Below are 22,269 nucleotides of genomic sequence, written 5' to 3'. Positions count from 1 at the left end.
GGGCACTATACTGGCTGTCCTGGGGCACTATACTGGCTATCCTGGGGCACTATACTGGCTATACTGGAGCACTATACTGGCTATACTGGGGCACTATTCTGGCTATACTGGGGCACTATTCTGGCCATACTGGGGCACTATTCTGGCTATACTGGGGCACTATTCTGGCTATACTGGGGCACTATTCTGGCTATACTGGGACACTATTCTGGCTATACTGGGGCACTATACTAGCTATCCTGGGGCACTATACTGGCTATCCTGTGGCACTATACTAGCTATCCTGGGGCAATATACTGGGGCACTATACTAGCTGTCCTGGGGCACTATACTGGCTATCCTGGGGCACTATACTGGAGCACTATACTGGCTATACTGGAGCACTATACTGGCTATACTGGGGCACTATACTGGCTATACTGGGGCACTATTCTGGCTATACTGGGGCACTATTCTGGCTATACTTGGGTACTATACTGGGGCACTATACTAGCTATACTGGGACACTGCAGCATCAGCAGATTGTTTCTGAGCCCCTCATTGTGCCTGCAGCATCAGCAGATTGTTACTGAGCCCCTCATTGTACCTGCAGCACCAGCAGATTGTCACTGAGCCCCTCGTTGTGCCTGCAGCACCAGTAGATTGTCACTGAGCCCCTCGTTGTGCCTGCAGCACCAGCAGATTGTCACTGAGCCCCTCGTTGTGCCTGCAGCACCAGCAGATTGTCACTGAGCCCCTCGTTGTGCCTGCAGCACCAGCAGATTGTCACTGAGCCCCTCGTTGTGCCTGCAGCACCAGCAGATTGTTTCTGAGCCCCTCATTGTGCCTGCAGCATCAGCATATTGTCACTGAGCCCCTTATTGTGCCTGCAGCACCAGCAGATTGTTACTGAGCCCCTCATTGTGCCTGCAGCATCAGCAGATTGTTACTGAGCCCCTCATTGTGCCTGCAGCATCAGCACATTGTTACTGAGCCCCTCATTGTGCCTGCAGTATCAGCAGATTGTTACTGAGCCCCTCATTGTGCCTGCAGCATCAGCAGATTGTTACTGAGCCCCTCATTGTGCCTACAGCATCAGCACATTGTTACTGAGCCCCTCATTGTGCCTGCAGCATCAGCACATTGTTACTGAGCCCCTCATTGTGCCTGCAGCATCAGCACATTGTTACTGAGCCCCTCACTTTGCCTGCTGCATCAGCACATTGTTACTGAGCCCCTCATTGTGCCTGCAGTATCAGCAGATTGTTACTGAGCCCCTCATTGTGCCTGCAGCATCATCAGATTGTTACTGAGCCCCTCTTTTCTATCATACGGGACGTGTCATGTATATCTGAATGTTTGGCATGATGTGACGTGTCCCGGATATCTGAATGTTTGTCGTGATGTGTCACGACCTGGAAAAGGTTGGGAACCACTGCTTTAGGATTTCACAGGTCATTTTGCGACATTGTTGGTTTCAAGACTACTCCTCACGGTTTAGGGCCCCTAAAATGCCAGGGCAGTATAGGAACCCCACAAATGACCCCATTCTAGAAAGAAGACACCCAAAGGTATTCCGTTAGTAGTACGGTGAGTTCATAGAAGATTTTATTTTTTGTCACAAGTTAGCGGAAAATGACACTTTGTGAAAAAAAGCCAATTAAAATCAATTTCCGCTAACTTGTGACAAAAATAAAATCTTCTATGAACTCACCATACTCCTAACGGAATACCTTGGGGTGTCTTCTTTCTAAAATGGGGTCATTAGTGGGGTTCCTATACTGCCCTGGCATTTTAGGGGCCCTAAACCGTGAGGAGTAGTCTGGAAATCAAATTCCGCAAAATGACCTGTAAAAATCCTAAAGGTACTCATTGGACTTTGGGCCCCTTAGCACAGTTAGGGTGCAAAAAAGTGCCACACATGTGGTATCGCCGTACTCGGGAGAAGTAGTACAATGGGTTTTGGGGTGTATTTTTACACATACCCATGCTGGGTGGGAGAAATCTCTCTGTAAATGGACAATTGTGTGTAAAAAAAAATAAAAAAAATGTGTTATTTACAGAGATATTTCTCCCACCCAGCATGGGTATGTGTAAAAATACACCTCAAAACACATTGTACTACTTCTCCTGAGTACGGCAATACCACATGTGTGGCACTTTTTTTCAACCTAACTGCGCTAAGGGGTCCAAAGTCCAATGAGCACCTTTAGGCTTTACAGGGGTGCTTACAATTAGGCACCCCCCAAAATGCCAGGACAGTAAACACACCCCACAAATGACCCCATTTTGGAAAGTAGACACTTCAAGTTATTCAGAGAGGGGCATAGTGAGAACGTGGCAGGTTTCATTTTTTTTTTGTCGCAAGTTAGAAGAAATGGAAACTTTTTTTTTTTGTCACAAAGTGTCATTTTCCGCTTACTTGTGACAAAAAATATCTTCTATGAACTCACTATGCCTCTCAGTGAATACTTTGGGATGTCTTCTTTCCAAAATGGGGTCATTTGGGGGTTATTTATACTATCCTGGAATTCTAGCCCCTCATGAAACATGACAGGGGGTCAGAAAAGTCATAGATGCTTGAAAATGGGAAAATTCACTTTTTGCACCATAGTTTGTAAACGCTATAACTTTTACCCAAACCAATAAATATACACTGAATGGGTTTTTTTTTTATCAAAAACATGTTTGTCCACATTTTTCGCGCTGCATGTATACAGAAATTTTACTTTATTTGAAAAATGTCAGCACAGAAAGTTAAAAAAATCTTTTTTGCCAAAATTCATGTCTTTTTTGATGAATATAATAAAAAGTAAAAATCGCAGCAGCAATCAAATAGCACGAAAAGAAAGCTTTATTAGTGACAAGAAAAGGAGCCAAAATTAATTTAGGTGGTAGGTTGTATGAGCGAGCAATAAACCGTGAAAGCTGCAGTGGTCTGAATGGAAAAAAAGTGGCTGGTCCTTAAGGGGTGTAAAGCCCACGGTCCTCAAGTGGTTAAAGGCAGATAACTCTGAAACTTGTGTGTGCTATGTAAATCACCTGATCCACTCTCTTCTTCCACAGCTTGTAACAGGACACACTCCCAGTGAGCTGTTCACTCCTCTAGTCCTGAATTCTATCCTGAGCAAAGCCCTGCAGTACAGTCTACATGGAGACCATGATCTGGCTTCCAATCTTTCTTTTGCTCTTAAATGCATCCCTGAAATGTTCACACCTGCAGCACCAGATATTTTAAGTTGCCTTGAGCTGAGATATAAGGTGAGTTACGTTTCCACAAGGTTTTCATTCTCTATTTGAAGAATGTCAAATTATATTCAGGTCTACCTGCTCATCATTGTGCCAACATTAAAAGTATTAAAGGGACACTTAAGTCAAACAAAAAAAATGAGTTTTACTCACCTAGGGCTTCCAATAGCCCCCTGCAGCTGTCCGGTGCCCTCGCCGTCTCCCTCCGATCCTCCTGGCCCCACCAGCAGCCACTTCCTGTTTCTGTGACAGGAGCTGACAGGCTGGGGACGCGAGTGATTCTTCGCGTTCCCAGACACATTAGCACCCTCTATGCTGCTATATGATATATGCTATAGTAGCATAGATGGCGCTATTGTGGCCAGGAACACGAAGAATCACTTGCGTCCCCAGCCTGTCAGCTTCTGTCGCCGAAACAGGAAGTGGCTGCCGGCGGGGCCAGGAGGATCGGAGGGAGACGGCGAGGGCACCGGACAGCTGCAGGGGGCTATTGGAAGGGAAGCAGTAGATTTGGGCGCATGAGACAAGTGGACAAAAAGGGCGCCCCATTCACTTCCATTATAAATATCGTTTAATGGGCGCTGAACGGGGAAAATAAGGCACCGGAGATTTTTAAGGATTTATAACGGCGCCCGGAGATTTTTAAGGATTTATAACTATGTTTGTGATGATTTAAGTTTACAAAATGAGCCCGTGACGAATAACGTTTATGAAGATAATAATTCACTATTTCTAAAACATTTCTAACACATTATTATCCACCCAAAAAAATAATTTACATTTTTTTTCTTTACATTTTTTATTTATTAATGTCTGTAAAACATTATTATCCATAGGGGGTTTTAGGTTTAGGCACCAACAGGGGGGTCTTAGGTTTAGGCACCAACTGGGGGGTCTTAGGTTTAGGCACCAACAGGGGGTCTTAGGTTTAGGCACCAACAGGGGGGTCTTAGGTTTAGGCACCAACAGGGGGGTCTTAGGTTTAGGCACCAACAGGGGGGTCTTAGGTTTAGGCACCAACAGGGGGGTCTTAGGTTTAGGCACCAACAGGGGGGTCTTAGGTTTAGGCACCAACAGGGGGTCTAGGGGTTAGGGATAGGTACAGGGAGGGTTTTTAATAAACGAAAATATAAGTTTCACTTTACAAACAGGGAAGATTAACGTTTTAAGAATTGCCGATCTCATACACATTATTTAGTGATTTATAAATTCATAAAACACTATTTATAAACGAAATTCGACACAATAATTTCTATAAACGATATTTACATTTATCGTTTATACCATGCGCCCTTTTTTCCCGACGCCCTTTTCGTACGTACGCTCCCGGAAGCCCTAGGTGAGTAAAACTCATTTTTTTTGTTTGACTTAAGTGTCCCTTTAATGCTTAGACTGCCTGCAACAATAAATTCTTATTAAATGTCTTGCCCAAATGTACAAAAGACAACATCAGTCAGTAGGAATTGTCATTGAGGTGCAAATCATTTTGAGTGGATTGAGTACTATGCTACCGTATATTCCGGCGTATAAGACGACTGGGTGTATAAGACGACCCCCAACTTTTTCATTTAAAATATAGAGTTTGTGATATACTCACTGTATAAGACTACCCCTTTTCCAACGTACACCAAATACAAAAAAAATCATATACTGGTGCTGTACTGTATGTGGTACCCAGTATATAACAGTATATAGTCAATTGACTGGTTGGATTGGTCAGCTCTTCCTCTCCCTAAGTGGATTGGTCAGCTCTCCCTGCCTCCCTGTTTATCAGAGCGGTATGGAAGAATAGATTGCGCTGTGCCCATAAAATACGCCTCTTTCACCCCTATGGCCCACCCTTGTATCCTAATTACCTCCCTCTCTGCCTCTCAGAACTCAAACATATGTGCCTGCGCCGCTTCACTACAGTCCTCAGCAGCAAGATCTGAGAGACAGGAACAGGATAGGGGGTATCACCCAGCATCAATGATACCCGGCGTATAAGACGACCCCCAACTTTTCAGAAGATTTTCAAGGGTTAAAAAGTAGTCTTATTCGCAGGAATATACAGTAATTATGAAAATTTAAAATGTGAAAGGACTACTCAAATCTTGCAGTGAAAGCATTCAATTGGTCCAGTTTCAAGCTGTATAGGTTTACAGAAACTTTTGCATATTTCAGCATCAGCTGGTAACTATTTCCGTATCTGAAGCCAAGTAGGTTGACACTGAGCCAAAACTTTGTACCAAATGCCTTTAGGCCAGAATCCCACCAGGAGCGATTTTGTGAACGCTTTGCGATTTGAAAACTCTAGCTAATGTAATGCTATGGGTTTGATCCCACTAGAGCCATGTGATTTTATAAAAATCCCCCATAGCATTGCATTAGCAAGAGCTTTTTCAAATCAATAGCGATTAGAAATCGCTCCTATGGGAAAACAAAAATTTCTATGGACCTCCACAGCAGGTAGAAGTAATTTTGTACTAAAATGCCTATAGACGTCCAAGGGTTAATAAAGATTGCCATGGACCCCTCCATTTGCATGGTCATATGTTACATCCACATTTGTTGCATGTTTCAGACAGGAATAGTTTATTCTTTTAACAATAGTTTTTTTTGTTTTTTAATTCTACAATAAAACAAAACCGTACAACAATAGAGTCTAGCCATACCTATACAAGACTATAGAATCTGTTACATTCACTCAACAGTCACTGTTATTATTGTATTCACGCCAAATCAGGGTCAATGAAATGCAAATAATTCCCATTCCCAAATAATTCCCATTAAGTGCAGGATTAGGCAAATGTATGCAGCTTTTAAATTCCACCTTGGCGAGATCCAATTGGTCCATTTTTAAGCTGCATAAATTTGAATACAACATTTGCATAATCCAGCATCAACTATTATTAGTATTGTTATTTTTTGTATTTGCTCAGGGCCAACATCTTCCATAGATACATGAGCAATTCAGTTCAGTAATTTGGTACAATCGGGATATCCAGCGACAAGTATAAATACATTCAATTGATGTGTATAGTTTGAAAACCTCACCAATACTATTACATGTTCATTTGATGAAATACACAAACAGGAAACACTAGGGAGAGGACCCTGCACTTGTGAGCTTACAGTGTAGAAGGTAGTGAGGAGGAGACACTGGAGGAGTACACAGATGAGGTAGGGAGCCTCAGCTAGAAGTCATTTCTCATCTCATTAACCATCCCTAGTAACCAGTAATGAGAGATGACCAATAGTGACAGACGGCAGATGGGAGGGCTCGTTCACATTGCGTTCCGCTCGCATTAGCGTTCACATTAGGGTGTTTTAGTAGCAATTTTTTTTTCGATTCCCAGGGCTTGGGTGGGCTTTTTTTGTGAAAAGCGCTTTTCTAAGCGTTTTACCAAGCATCTTTAATTCACTCCCTGACGCAAGTCAGGAACGGAACTCTTTAACCCGGAAAATAATCAATACAATGTATTCATTTTTTAAAACAAAGCGATTTTGTGAGCGTTTAGCGCTCTTCTAATACCTTCCATTATAGCAAAATCGCCCCAAAAATGGTCCAGGCACTACTTTGCTGGACGTACAGCGCGCGAACCGCACTGATGTGAATTTCCCATAGAGATTCATTGCACAAGCGTTTTTGAGCAATTTTTAAAAATCCTGGACATACGCATGTGAACAAGCGCCACACCGGCGTGAAACGGCTGTTGTGCCGTCCGATCTTCCCCTGGTCACCCTCCCTCACCCGTCCCAACACGGATCCTGGTTAAGGTTTGATCCACCCATAATGTTATGCCATGCAATGGATCTGTATACTTCTGCCATGTGTGTGCCATGGAAAAAAAAAATCAATCCTAGAAGCGGTGCACGGACTGCCTTGTTTGTACTCCTATCAGTCAGTGTGTTTCCTATACAAGTCTGGTCTATCTTTTGCTATACCCTGAGCCAAGCAGTGTGTAAAAAACTGAGTATATGATTTAAAGGTGCAGTAGACCGATTCATCCCCCAGGTAAAACTCTTCTATTGTGTACTCCATTTTAAAAATTGCCTGCGCTTGAAAAAAGGCAGAAAATGCCTCTAGTGTGAACGAGCTCGAAGAGTGACTGCTTAGGAGTGGCAAGCAGGCTCTTGCACAGGGTCGGACTGGGACACTGGGGGCCCACCAGAGAAATTTCAGCCTGGGGCCCACGCGCCCCATGATTTGCCGCTCACATACCCTCCACTGTTGGTCCCCATAACAGCATCACCTAGTTGTATAGTGGTCCCCCTCCCTTCCCTATACAGTCCCTTTTACTCTGTTTAGTGCTGCAGAAGATGTCAATGCTCTATAAATACATAATATGGTAGGACATTAGACTATGACTATGGTAGGATTATATTGTGAGCTCATCTGAGAACAGTCAGTGACATGAATATGTACTCTGTGATGTGCTGCAGAAGGTGTCAATACTATATAAATACATAATAATCATATGTAAGGACATTAGGCTATAACTATGGTAGGATTAGATTGTGACCTCTGAGGACAGTCAGTGACATGACTATGTACTCTGTAATGTGCTGCAGGAGATGTCAGTGCTATATAAATACATAATAATAATGTGGTAGCGCATTAGACTAGGACTATGTTTGGGATTGGAGTGTGAGCTCCTCTGAGGACAGTCAGTGACATGACAATGTACTCTGTAAAGTGCTGCAGAAGGTGTCAGTGATATATAATTAGATAATAATATGGTAGGACATTAGACAGGCTATGGTAGGGATTAGATAGTGAGCTCCTCTGAGGACAGTCAGTGACATGACTATAAGTGCTGCACTAGATTTCATTGCTATACAAATACACAATAATAATAATTATGGTAGAATATTAGACTATGACTATGGTAGGATTATAATGTGAGCTCCTCTGGGGACAGTCAGTGACATGACTATGTACTCTGAAAGGGCTGCAGAGGATGTCAGTGCTATATAAATACATAATAATAATATGGTAGGGTATTAGACTATTATAGTAGGATAAGCGTTTGAGCCCCTCTGAGGACAGTCAGTGACATGACTATGTACCCTGTAGTGTGCTGCAGAAGATGTCAGTACTATATAAATTCATAATAATAATATGGTAGGACATTAGACTATGACTATGGTAGGATAAGAGTGTGAGCCCCTCTGAGGACAGTCAGTGTCATGACTATGTACTCTGTAAAGTGCTGCAGAAGACGTTCTGTTCAGGCAAAGCCAGAGTTCACGAAGAAACATTTAAATATCAGTTACACTCTTCACTGAGGTTAAAAGCAGCATCTGAGCTGCTAAAAAAAACGAGCTCTACTTACCCGGTGCTTCTACCAGCCCCTGGCAGCCACTATGTCGCTCGCCGCAGTTCCGGTGTCCTGGGATACGCTCTGTTTCAGAAGCCGATGTTGCCAGGTCGTCCTCTACTGCGCCTGCGCAGAACACTCCAGACCGTGTGAGCGTGACTGATAGCAGCACTCGCACAGGCGCAGTAGGGGCCGATCTGGCGAGGTTGGCAGCTAAAATGGAGCAGATCCCGAGACACTGGAATTGCGGCGAAGAACACATAGGCTGTCAGGGGCTGGAGGAAGCCCGGGGTAAGTAGACTTAATTTTTTTTAGCTGCTTGGATGTTTCCTTTAAAGAAGTCATCAAGTAAAGTAAATGAGAGCCCATTTACTTACCTGGGGTTTCCTCCAGCCCCTTGAAGCTGTCTGTCTGACGCTGGCAGCTCCATTCTCAGCCACCAGCCCGGGGTCCCCGCACAGTGCAGAGGCCGAGCCAGAGGTCGTCCTTACTGCACCTGCGTGAAGTGCCGCTGTCAATTAAGCCCACGTTGTCCGCTGTGGACAACGTGGGCTTGATTGACAGTGGCCCTTTACGTAGGTGCAGTAAGGACGACCTCTGGCTCGGCCTCTGCACCGTGCGGGGACCCCGGGCTGCTGGCTGAGAATGGAGCTGCCAGCGTCAGACAGACAGCTTCAAGGGGCTGGAGGAAACCCCAGGTAAGTAAATGGGCTGTCATTTACTTTGCCTGATGACTCATTTAAGCATACATGTGGACCAAAACAGTTGTGGCAATACATGATACAGAACTCACCAGCCTTCTCTTGTCTGTATAAACTGGCCCAGTTGTAATGCAAACTATCTGCATAGATGATCTCTGCTCTTTTCTCTGCATTCTCTTCCTGCTTGGTCTTCTCTGCTGTGTACAAGTTAATCTTTCCTCTGTCATTCTTTCAGTTTAGTCATTGTTTATCTTTTCTGTCCTTCTTTATCTTTCTCCTTTTGTATACATGTGTGTGCGTGTGTGTAATAGCTGTCCTCTCTCTCTGCAATGCTTCCTTACACCTTTTCCCTCTTCCATTGTTTTTGCCAGTTCTTATCTTTTCTGCCTTTGCTCTGTCAGCCCTATTCCCTCCTTCTCTCCTGTCAGACTTTACTGTTATCTCTCCTCCACGATCTCCTGCTTCCTCACAGCCCAGCATCAGCTCTAGCCAGCCAGCTCTCTCCTGCATATTTTAATTGAAAATCCCCGCGCTGCAGCCGAGAGCCGGAGGTCTGTGTGCCTGTGAGTCATGTGACTGTCACATGACTCACTGCTTCCCTGAAGCCATCCAGGGCCTGTCTGCTCATATTCCTGTGCCAGCAGCATTTTTCATAATGCGACTGCTGGCCAGGCGAAGTTCCTCCTTTGCCTCCACTAAGCCGCTGCTGGCTCAGACACAGTGAGTGCAGAGAGGAGAGGGGCCCACAACGTCACGTGACAGGTGACGTCATAGTGTTTAGAAGAGGACTACCGATCATTACATCGGCAGTTCGCTGGGCCAGTACGAGCCTGCTCTTGCATAATTCCTGATGGTGGTTGGTGGATTATCAGGAACTCCAGGGTGGCGAGTGGTCCAGTGTTCTGATCAGCTTTAGCATTGAAAAACAATTTAAACTCCGGTTGCATAACTGGTTAAAAAGGAATTGCTTGCTTGGTCTGTCTGCCAGAGCACTATCATACACCTCAATATAGGACAACTCATTGAAAAGTTACGTATAAATAATTTGTTTTTTCCGAATCATTGGCTCCTAGTTAGGGATGATCACAGATATGCAAATTGTTGAGTTGATGCAAATTTATGTACATTTTTACAGGGCTGTGGAGTCAGTACAAAAATCTTCTGTCTCTGACTCCTCAGTTTATGAAACTACCGACTCCAGGTACCCAAAATGACTCAGACTCCTCGACTCTGACTCCTAAGTCTAATACTTTCCAGGGCTGTGCATTTTGTCCAAAACTCATCGGACTCCTCAGTTTATGAAATCTCCGACTCTAGGTACCAAAAATTACTCAGACTTCTCGACTCCAACTCCGACTCCACATCCCTGAATTTTTATGGACCAATCAATTTAAACCTGGGTTTAAATTGATTGGTCCATTTTCAAACTGCATATATATGCATAAAATTTGCATAATATCAGAAGAATTTGCATCTCATTGATCATCCCTACTTCTAGTGAGGTGGTCTATCCTGTGCTGATTTGTTTTAGTATACACTATCGGCATGGTGCCCATCTCCACACTTGCCTCATAGCTTACCAAATATTTTATTAAAGCCATGGAGGTAATACAGACAATAAGTAAGGGGACATTTCACAAATAGAAACACAGTCAGCAGCACAAACCCAGAAAATGTATGGACCCTTTTCACCCTAGCCAGCACTAAAATGCATTTGTTTCCTCTGGAATTGCACTTTAAAATGTGTGATTCTCTGGATATTCACCTAAGTGTTTCTTCTGGCTTTTTCAAGGTTGATTGGCCTCTTAATATTGTCATCACAGACACTTGCATGAATCAGTACAACAAGATTTTCTCCTTTCTGCTACAACTGAAGCACATGGTTTGGACACTAAGGGATGTATGGTTTCATTTAAAACGCACAGGTAAATAAACTTTCACCTGAATACATTGGAAATATGCGATTATGTTTGTCCAGATTACCCTTTGTGCATTGTAAACTGATCTTTCCATGCAAGTTGGATTGCAATACACAAGTCTGAACTATGGCTTCAAAGAGGAACTGTACTTAAAATAACAAAATGAATAAAATTGCTTAATTTTTCACAATTTTATTTATAAATTAGTAACGGTTTGCCAATTGTAAAATCTTTCCTCACACTGATTTACATTCTGAAAGTTATCACAGGTGGTGACATTTTTACTGCTGGCAGGTGCATCTCTGCGGAATGTTAGTTTACTTAGAAATTCCAAAGCCGGTGAAAATTATGCCTGGTCTCCCAGAATGTTCTGGGTGGAGAATTCCACATAGCTAAACCGCCTAGGTGGTGACATTACTGGAAGGGCGGGGCTACATACAATATACAGCAATATATAGATATAGGAAATGTTTCTTATGCGGAAGTCAGGAAAATTAATGTAAAAGTGGGTATCCTGAATCATTTACTACATTCCGTATGTATGTATGTTTACAGGCAGAATCAGAGCCCAGGATCCACACTCAGCATTGCTATTAAATGGTTAGATCCCAAGTAGAGAGTACTATTTACAATATTATAGCACTAGTAGAGGGGAGTGGATGACTCTGCCTTATGGTGGCCACTAATGATCCAAACTTTTTCATCCAAATTGACAATTTCTATATAATATAAGGGAACTGCCTTAATTATCCATTCAATATATTCATTCAATTTACCCTTATACTACATAGATTTGGTAAAATTGGATGAAAAAGATTGGATCATTAGTGGCCACCTTTAGGCCTGGTTTCCACTTGAGCGGGAAATTGACATCAGCACCATACCAGACTCAACATGCTAAGTTTTTTATTGCATCACCAATATAGTCCTAAGCAGTTGATTAAGGTGCAGGAAGGCAAGTGCTAGGCAGTAACAGGAACCTCTTGTGCCTGCCTGCACACGTAGAGCCTGATGTGGACTGTATAGCTGATGTAATAAAACTTGGCACGTCGCATCTGTTTTTTTGCCTACATCTGTGGCTGAGTATATCTCAGATAGCCTATGCCGCTACCTCTAGATTGCTGGGACTATAGATCTCAGCAATCTAGAGGTTGTCTATTTTCACATGTCTGTGTGCTTTACTAACCAGGAGTGCCAGGCTTTCCCCTATTACACAAGATCATTAGTACCATATGTACCCTTGTGTATCTCGCGTCACATGTGAGTTCAGATATGCATCAAAGCAAACTTGAGTGAGGAAACTTGCTTCAGGCTACATACTTACCTATGGAGAGGGAAGACTGGATACTATAAATCCTTCTCAGTCCTCTTTCCGTCCCATTGTTTCACTGCTGTGAGAAACGTATTAGGTTTGCAGTGCAATTTGCATGGGTTCATTAAATTCATTTAAAGTGGTATGAAATTTACAATTTTTTACTTTGTGCTAAAAGATTTACAGCATAAAATCTACTACTAGAAAAAAAAAATTGGCAGCAGAATAGCATTCAGTTAAACACAGCACTTTCTTCTTCAACGGGAAGCTTAGCTCTGATTACATTATCTTATTTATGTTTCCTTATCATCCTCAATTAACATTCCTGGCCGTGTTTAAGCTTCTTGCATGGTTAGCAGAAGGTAAAAAGGACCGGAATCTCACTAGATACATTATAAATTATAAATACAGCAGCTATGCAAAAAAATGCAATGGCAGTTTTCAGGGCAGATAACAGTACTTTGGGAACTGGTAATTTGTAAATGGAAAATAATACTTGTGCACAAAAGCAAATATGGTATCTGTACGAGTAATAAAAAGTAGGAAAGTTTTTAATCCTGCTCTAACATCAATTTTTTCATGTATTTTTCAGCTTTAGTGAATCAAGCCTCTAATTCTGTCCAATATCGACAGCTCCAGCTGTATCGCCATGAAATGCAGCACTTTGTAAAAGTCATTCAGGGCTACATTGCTAATCAGATTCTGCATGTTACATGGGCTGAATTCAGGAACAAGCTTCAGACAGTCAGCAACCTGGAGGACATTCGCAAGACACACACAGAATACCTCAGCAAGGCACTTTTCAGGTACAAGCAAGCTGTCCTTCCATTAATTAGCTTTACTGAATTATGATGATTGTGCTGTATATGTTTTTTATGCTCCTACTTATCACATGTAGCATCCTGCTTCAGCTGAATATATGTACACACCTTTGGGTAAAGTCCCTCATCAAGGACTGGGACCTGATCCCCTAGGGCGACATGGCTGGGCCAGGCTGCACAAATGTGAGGCAGCTGTATAGCTATGTTGCTATGAAGGGGGGGGGGGGGGGGGGGAAGGCGGTGGGCAGGGGAGCGGCCTACACAAAAGTATCTTCCTTCACGGTTGGTTCACCAGGCAGATTGAGTGGGGGTTGCCGGTCCGGGGTTAGTGTACACGCCTGCTTATCTGATTATCCGGCTGAGGTGGTAGTTATCAACCATCTCGTCCAACTTTTAATAAAGTCAGCATCTCTGTCCTCTTTTCCTGATGTCTACTGGTTCAGAGATTCCCTGCCACTGTGCGCTCCTGCACATGCATTCCCGCGAGCGTGCACGTGAAATTATTTTAAAAAAAAATCCATAGAAAAAATACCCGACCTTTATTTCCAAATGATGCATTGTCACCATGCTTTGTACTAGGGACATTATTAAAATCTTGTAATGACCAGGACAAAAAGGCAGATAAAATGTGTGGGTTTTATGTACAGTAGCAGTGTTTATATTAAAACTATAGGGGATGAAATTGGAGAAAGTGTATTTTTTTCATTTTAAAATGCATAGAAAAAAGTAATTACTGAAAACACATATCAACCCCAAAAAGCCTAATTGGTGATGAAAAAAACAAGATACAGATCATGTCATTGTGATTAGTAGTGATTAAGCTATTGGCAAATGAAAGGGATGAGCACTGAAAATCGTTCTTTTGCGGCGACAGGTCGCCCGTGAGTATGGGCCGTTAAACGGGCGCGCACCCCGAACTGTCGCCCGTCGCTGATGTCGCCAGGCGATTGAAATGTTCAATCGCCTGGCGACAGTCGCCGCCGCAACTACGCCGCAGCTGTCGCTAGTCCGCGTGAGTACGCGGACTAGCTACAGCAACCTCCATTGAGGTATGCAGAGCTTCCGGCGGGGGGAGGAGGAACGTCGGCGACAGCTTCCGTCGCGCCGCTGGTCCCTCTTCCGCGTGTGTACGCGGAGGGACCTGGCGAGGAGCTGTCGCCGGCCTGTCGCCAACACGCTCGCGTGTGCAGGCGACAGGCCACTTTTGCCGCCCGTGAGTATGGGCCATTAGGGTAAAAACCACTTTGGGGTGAAGTGGTTAAAGTAAGCGTAGGTTCACACTGCAGTAAGAGAAACTAGTGGTAAGGCTATGTAATTATTAAGTCTTACCAGATCAGCAGCTCTCCTTCAGCCACTAATGGAGCTCTCCTGAATCCCAGCAGAGCCATGCATTTGTTATGAAAATCTAACACCTGAATCTTCCCATCCTCCACTTTATGTGACTAGTATCATGTGACTTCCATACCAGCTTTATTTACAGACCTAGTAGAGTGAAAGAGTGCCTGGAGTGCTGATGAGGCGGTAGGGTTGCATAGAATGCAGTCCTACTGCCAGTTTCATTTACAGAAACCAATGCAGGATTGCTTTGTGATAGTCTGCTGCAACAGCCCAATGATGCATCTATACAGCGTTGGGTCCCCAAACTGTCACCCTTGTGATCACATTCGATTGCTACGGGTGACAGTCATTTCAGGTATCAGATTTTAAGGCCAAGTATAGGTGACACGAGGGGTTAATTGGCTTGGTTGGGGTTAAAAGTTCAATACACTTTTTCTTTTTTTTTTTAAATGTGACACTGTCACTTGAATTACCCCCCCCCCCCCCTCCCCCCTCAAAAAAAACTCAGTTTTATTGCAGTAATGTGCACACACATGAAAGGGGCACGCGGGAAGACACTGAGGTGGAAATTAGTGCAGAACGGGAGTCTCGTTTACGGAAACCTAAAGGAGCCCTAAAATGGACTGTAGCATCTTTAGTACTGCCAGGGGATCTCTGTAGAATGTTTACTGAGAGCCAGTACAAAATCCTACCTGATCTCCCAAAATGCTCTGGGGGAGAGAATTCTGCATAATAAAAAGTCTAGGGTACGTCCTCAGTGGGAGGGGTGGGGCTACATACCAATATATAAAGGGAGTGTTTCTGATGCTGAAACCAAGCTATTTAATATAGATTTGGGTATTGTGAATAAGTTACTGCATTATACTATGTTACAGTTCCTCTTTTTAAATGACAGCTGTATTTTTTTATTTCTAGGGGTCTTCTCACAGAGAAAGCTGCCCCTTTAATGAATATTATTCACAGCATTTTCAGCCTTATCCTGAAATTCCGCATTCAGCTGATTTCTCAGGCATGGACTTGTGACAAGGAAAAGCAAACAGCCAGTCATCCTAATTACACACTAATGCAGCAGTCGTACAATACTTTCAAGTATTATTCTGACTTTCTATTTGAAGGTAAGTCCATTTGTAACTTAGTTCCAGCACAACCTCAGCCTTCTCTATTTACAAGTAATTGAGGCTTCTTGAAGGGGAAAAAAACAAACCAAGAGCAGAGAGCCATTGCATTTACTATCTGTATAAAATGCTATACCAAATACAACTTTTTGTGGCTTACATTCAGCAAGTAACAGTCTTGAAGCCCTCAAACACCATGCAGATTGCTTGTGGAAATAATGAGTCCACCTGTGGTACTATTATTTGCACAGCTGTTTAACCACTTGACACCTGAGGCATTTTTCCTCTTGTGGACCAGAGCAATTTTCACCTGTCAGCGCTCCTCCCTTTCTTTTACCAATAACTTAATCACTACTAATCACAGCGTAATGATCTATATCTTGTTTTTCTTGCCACCAATAAGGCTTTCTTTGGGAGGTACAGTATGCCAAGAATTTATTTTATCCTAAATGCATTTTAACATGAATAATAAGAAAAAAAAAATTATAAAATGCATTATTTTTCCGTTTTTGACCATTATAGTGTTAAAATAAAACATTCTACTGTGGATAAAAGCCACACATTTTATGTGCCCTTTTGTCCCGGTTATTGCAACGTTCAAAAAATTTCCCTAGTACAATCTATGGCGCCAATATTTCATTTGGAAATAAAGGTGCATTTTTCAGTTTTGCGTCCATCACTAATTACAAGCCCATAAATTAAAAATTAATAGTAATATACTGCCTTGACATACATTTTTAAAAAGTTCAGTCCCTAAGGTAACTACTTATATTTTTTTTTTTTTTTTTTTATGTAATTTTTTTTCCACCTTTTATAAATAAAAAAAAAAGTTTGGGTATTATGGGAGGGTGTGGGAGGGAAATAGTTAATTATATCAGTCAGTGTATGGATTTTTATTAAATAAAAAGCAATTTTGGTGCAATATACTATTTGGCCACAAGATGTCCTCAGTCCTCATTTCCAATTCACGTACGTAAGCACGTGAATCGGAAGTAATCCGTGGCTGTGTAACACAGGAAGATACAATAAATGCCGGCGTCTCGTAGACGCTGGTATTCATTGAATCGGGGACTTAGATTTATGAATGGGACCTGCGGTCCCATTCATTAACTTCCCCTCTAAGCAGCGGTAACGGCGGGAGCGAGCGGCGGCTGCATGCCGCTGCAGACTTGTTTTCACGGCCCTGCTGCATCCTGTCTTTTTTAAAGAGGAGCTGTTAAGTATAAGGTCTCAGAGAAAATAAACACATATATCAGTAGCTAAAGATTGGCTGTACTTACATTACATATGCATTTCACTGTCCACGTTTGGATTTCACAGAATTTGTATATAGTATATGCAGAGATATATGCTCCTGACAGCTCATGGCAGGCTCCATGTTTTTCTGTCAAATGTGTCGTCATGTCCTGCCTGCTTCCTGATCACAGATAAGCTCCTACTTGAACAACACAGTGTGCAGTGAATATTAATGAGCCATGTGGCTAGGAACAATAGCTGACTCCTGCAGAGTACTCTGCCCCGAGATTTATCAGTGCTACACGCTGGACTGATTACAAGCTTCTGTAACGTCTCATTAGCAGCCGAGGGGAGGGCCCCAGAATGCTTTGCAGTTTAGTATGCGGCTTGCGTCCTTATGGGTCTATAACAGACTTGCTGATAAGCACACATCAAAGGTAACTGAGATTTTTATCTTCACTAATGGCTTTTGGGCTTCCTTCTAAACTGTTTAACACAGGAGAATAGAGGTTTAAATTAGCTTCTGCAGCCTGACAGTTACTCTTTAAAGGGCCGTGAATATACTACACGGCATGCAGCAAGTAGTTAAGACAGAGGTTGGTTTTACCTTGGCCTTCAGTCCTTGCTGTATATAATCAGGGGACTTCTCATGTTCCTTTGGTTTTCCAGTACTTCCTCCTTATAAGCACAAGGCACTTGTATGACCGTTTAGGGATCTTGTGCTGCAATCTGAGCTTGTTAAACAGAATTCCCTTATGGGTAAGTTCCTAGCCTTTATATTTAATTTTTACTGCTTATGCTTTCTTAGGTACAACAATAAAGCTTCTTTCGTATCTCTATAATATGCTGCCTATGAATAGACTGAAGGAGGCTATACCTCTGTTTTACTCACCTAGGGCTTCTACCAGCCCCCTGCAGCCATCCCGTGCCCTCGCAGTCATTCAAGGATCCTCCTGTAGCTGCCAGCTAGTTTCATTTTCGCGGACAAGCTTACTGCGCAGGCCTTCCCATTTGCAATAGCGTCCTGCACAGGAAATTTATTGCGGACGGGAACGCGAAGAAGGCTATGTACGGCTGGGCCTATCGACGAAACTAGCCGTCGGTGGGGGGACTGGAGGAATCGCCAGGGCATGGGACAGCTGCAGGGGGCTGGTAGAAGCTCCAGGTAAGTAAAATGGATTTTGTTTTTACACAGGCTTAAGTATCCCTTTAATCTTAGATAATTTAGGGATGTAAATATTCCTTTTAATGCACCAAATCCATTGTGATTAAATATTTTTATTTTATCCATTTAGTGGTGACCAAGCTTGTGAATCGAGGATATCAGCCGCATCTGGAAGACTTCTTACTGCGTATCAATTTTAACAAATACTACAAAGAGAACTGAACACAGATATTGTATATTTTGTGATATATAAATCATAATTTATGTTTTTGATAAATAAAAGCCTGATATTTTCTAAGATGTAGTTGTGAATATAAATATTGACAAGAAAGCATTATAGAAATTTACCCATGCTGCATAAAATATATGTTCCATTGTTTGTTTATGGTGCGTTTTGGATCATTGTCTTGCTACAGAACTAAAGTGTGCTTCAGCTGGAGGTTACAAACTGATGTCCAGACAGCCTTCAGGATTTTTCCATCATTCGCAGCACGTCATCCAGGTTATAAGGCTAGATTCACACTGTATACATTGCAAACTCGTGTGTGAACTGCATTGGTGGCCGAACAGATGTTAATTTGAAAAAATAAGTTTTCAAATGCTCACTTTGCAATAGTTCTTTTGATTTCCATGTAGCTATCATTGACCTAGCAACCAAAATTATGACATATTAGCGGATGGAAAATCCTGTCAGTTTTCTAAACCCATTAGAAATTGAACTAATTGCGGGGTTAATTTATATCTAGATGAAGTGTGACGTGATATCAATCGTCCTATATCTGACCAAAAGGGAGCCACCTTTTCACATTCCCATAACGTGTACAAAAGTGCAAATCTGATAATTACAGTTCCAACATATAGAGGAAGATTTGGAATCAAAGGATGCCATTTTTTCGTGGTGTAATATACAGTGGGATGCGAAAATTTGGGCAACCTTGTTAATCCTCATTTTCCTGTATACATCGTTGGTTGTTACGATAAAAAAGTTAAATATATAATATAGGAGACACAAACAGTGATATACAGTGATATTTGAGACGTTAAATGAAGTTTATTGGATATACAGAAAGTGCGCAATAATTGTTTAAACAAAAAAAATAGGCAGGTGCATAAATGTGGGTACCACAAAAAAGAAATGAAACCTTTGTTAGTACTTACCGGTAGCAGTATTTTAACGAATCCTCCAGGAAGGCTGTATACTAGAGAGGAAGCCTGCTCCACCCCCAATGGAAACACACCACAATTAAATTAATTGGCCCCTATATATCCTTCTCCCAAATCCAGCCTCCTCAGTTTTGATAGAGTAACCCCTAGAAGGACCAGAAGGAAAGAAGGTATAAGATCATTAATACATTTTCTCCCAAATTAGGGAGGGAACTAAGGTAGCCTTCCTGGAGAATTCGTTGAAATACCGGTAACTACAAACAAAGGTTTAACATCTCATCCTCCAGGAAGGCTGTATACTAGATAGACCAACGAGAAGTTTAATAATATTACCTTAGGGAGGGATGATGTTCTGTAACACTTTTCTGCCAAAGGATACATTCTGACTTGATAGCAGATCCACCCTGTAGTGTTTTACAAAAGTCTGATGACTAGGCCAGGTCGCTGCTTTGCAAATTTGTTCTAACGAAGCCCCAGACCTCTCTGCCCAGGAAGTAGAAAGGGACCTAGTTGAGTGTGCATTGACATTTTCAGGGACGGACTTGCCTGTACTGCTATAGGCTGAATAATTTCTCTTAGCCATCTGGCTACAGTATTTTTGGACACTTGCACACCTTTCCTGGATCCAGCAAAAGCCACAAAAGGATGATTTGATCTTGTAAAAATTTTTGTTACTTCTAAATATTTTAGAAGAACTCTTCTAACATCTAGAGTGTTAAGTTTAGCTTCTTTTTGGTTGGCCGGAGCATCACAAAAAAGGAGGGTAAAATAATGTCTTGGGACCTATGAAAGACAGAGGAAACCTTTGGAAGATAGGTAGGATCTGTTCTAAAAACTATTCTGTCAGGAAATATTGTCATGTAGGGATCCTTAATTGAAATTGCTTGAATATCTCCTACCCTACGAACTGATGTAATGGCGACCAGAAAAAAAAGTTTAATGTTAACCATTTTAAAGAAACCTTATCCAAGGGTTCAAAAGGAGAATCTAGGGTAATTCAAAACTAAACTCAAGTCCCATGGGGGAACTGACTTAGAGGGAATTGGCTTAGATCTGGACACTGCTTTAAGGAAATCAACAATAGCTTGTTCTTTAGCAAGTTTAAAGATAAAAAGAGAGAGGGCCGCCACTTGGACCCGTAATGTACTGGTGGCCAAACCCATGTCCACCCCATCTTGTAAGAAATCCAAAATAATAGGTAAGGTAGATGCTTTTATTCCCTTTTTTTCCCCAGGAAGAAAAAAAAAACTCCAAATTTTACAATAAGTTTTCCTTGTGGTCAACTTACAGCAGTTGACCATCGTGGTAATAACTGAGAATCCTCTTAACTTCAGAGACTCTCATTCAAGAGCCAAGCCTCTAGGGCAAATTTGAGGGTTCGTGTGCAAATTTCCTGCCTGGGATAGATCCATCCTGGGAGGCAGAAAATAAGGACCCTGTACAGACAGTCGTATTTTTGAAAACCATAGTCTCTTCGGCCAGTGGGGTGCTACAAATATCACTTGTGCTGACTCCCGTTCCAGTTTCCAAAGTGCCCTTGCTATCATGTTGAATGGTGGGAATGCATAAAGAAGTTCTTTCAGCAAAGCAACTTCCAGTGCATCCAGCTGGGATGATGGGTGCAGAGAGAAGGTCTTTACTTTTGCGGAGAGGCAAAAAGATCCACTAATGGTTGTCCCCAAAGAGCTACTAACTGGTAGAATACTTCGTTGTTGAGAGACCACTCTGCTTCTGTGCATGGAAAACGACTTCGATGATCCGCCAAAGAATTTAGAGCGCCTTTTATATGTACTACTTAAATTGTCAGCAGATTGGACTCCGCTATTTGTAATATTTCTAGAGAGAGGTTCCTCAGTTCTCTTACTTTTGTACCTCCTTGCTTTTGGATGCAAGATACTGTTAGCATATTGTCCGAAAGAAAAGTTACATGGAACCCACTCAAAACTGGCAGTAACTCCAAGAATGATAGTTTTACTGCTAGAAGCTCTCTGAAATTGTAGGATTTTGCTTGAATCTCTGGGCACCATTGTCCCTGTAGATGGTCTAGATGGGCTCCCCAACCCCAAAGACTGGCATCTGTATATATCCTCTTGGGAGAAGAAGGATTCCAAAGGCGACCCCGATTCAGGTTCTCTGTTTCCTCCCACTACAGGAGGGAAGAGACTACATATGGTGGCAGCGAATAGTACTGGTCCAGAGAGTTCTTGGACTTGTCCCAGATATCCAGGAACCATTTCTGAAGAATACAAGTGTGCAATTGGGCCCATACTATAGCTGGTATTATCGAAGTCATGAGCCCCAAAAGGGATAGAGTATCTCTCAGAGATATCTCTGCTTTCCCCCTGAATGTTTGCACTCTCTGAATCAGGTCTAATTGTTTGTCTTCCGGAAGAAAAAAACATTTTGTTCACTGAATCCACCCAGAAGCCCAGGAATCTCACCTTCTGTGTGGGAATTAGCATGGACTTGTCGTAATTTATTAGCCATCCCAGATGAGAAAGGTAATGAATGGTGACGTCTATATGGTTCAAAAGGGTCTGAGTGGAATTTGCTAGGATCAATAAGTCGTCCAGATAAGGTATGATATGTATTTTCTGCAGATGCAGAAAAGCTGTTATTTCCACCATAATTTTGGTAAAGATTCGGGGGTGGTGGGATTGGGTTGGGGCAAACGAAATTCCAAAAGGTAGAACCCGGTATTGATAGTGGAGTAATGAATCCCCTACTTTCACTGCAAATCTTAGGAATCTATGATACGCCGGGTGGATCGGTACATGTAAGTACACATCCTGTAAATCCAAAGTCGCCATGTAAGCGTTCTTTGGGATCAGGCTTTTCACCGTGAAAATAGTCTCCATACGGAACGTCTTTTCCAGGATAAAAGGGGTTTAATTATGAGATTTAAAATCATCCTGAACTGTCCCGAGGGTTTTTGATTATGAACACCCTGGAATAAAATCCCTTTCG

General features: G+C 42.4%; 1 protein-coding gene across 3 annotated transcripts in view; it reads left to right on the top strand.

Moving 5' to 3' along the window:
• The window catches only part of TUBGCP6 (tubulin gamma complex component 6), a 73,928-nt gene extending 55,492 nt beyond the window's left edge, over positions 1-18,436 (top strand). For all 3 annotated transcript variants that reach the window (XM_068276353.1, XM_068276354.1, XM_068276352.1), the window contains exons 22-26: positions 3,046-3,240; positions 11,025-11,157; positions 13,056-13,269; positions 15,538-15,737; positions 18,269-18,436. In XM_068276353.1, the coding sequence (XP_068132454.1) occupies positions 3,046-3,240; positions 11,025-11,157; positions 13,056-13,269; positions 15,538-15,737; positions 18,269-18,360 (834 nt within the window). In that variant the 3' untranslated portion in view covers positions 18,361-18,436. The remainder of the gene's footprint in view (positions 1-3,045; positions 3,241-11,024; positions 11,158-13,055; positions 13,270-15,537; positions 15,738-18,268) is intronic.
• Positions 18,437-22,269: the final 3,833 nt, after the last annotated feature.

Source organism: Hyperolius riggenbachi, chromosome 3 (assembly GCF_040937935.1).
Source record: "Hyperolius riggenbachi isolate aHypRig1 chromosome 3, aHypRig1.pri, whole genome shotgun sequence".
Classification (NCBI taxonomy): domain Eukaryota; kingdom Metazoa; phylum Chordata; class Amphibia; order Anura; family Hyperoliidae; genus Hyperolius; species Hyperolius riggenbachi.
Note: the sequence above shows the minus strand (reverse complement) of the source record. Positions and strands in the feature narration are given on the sequence as shown.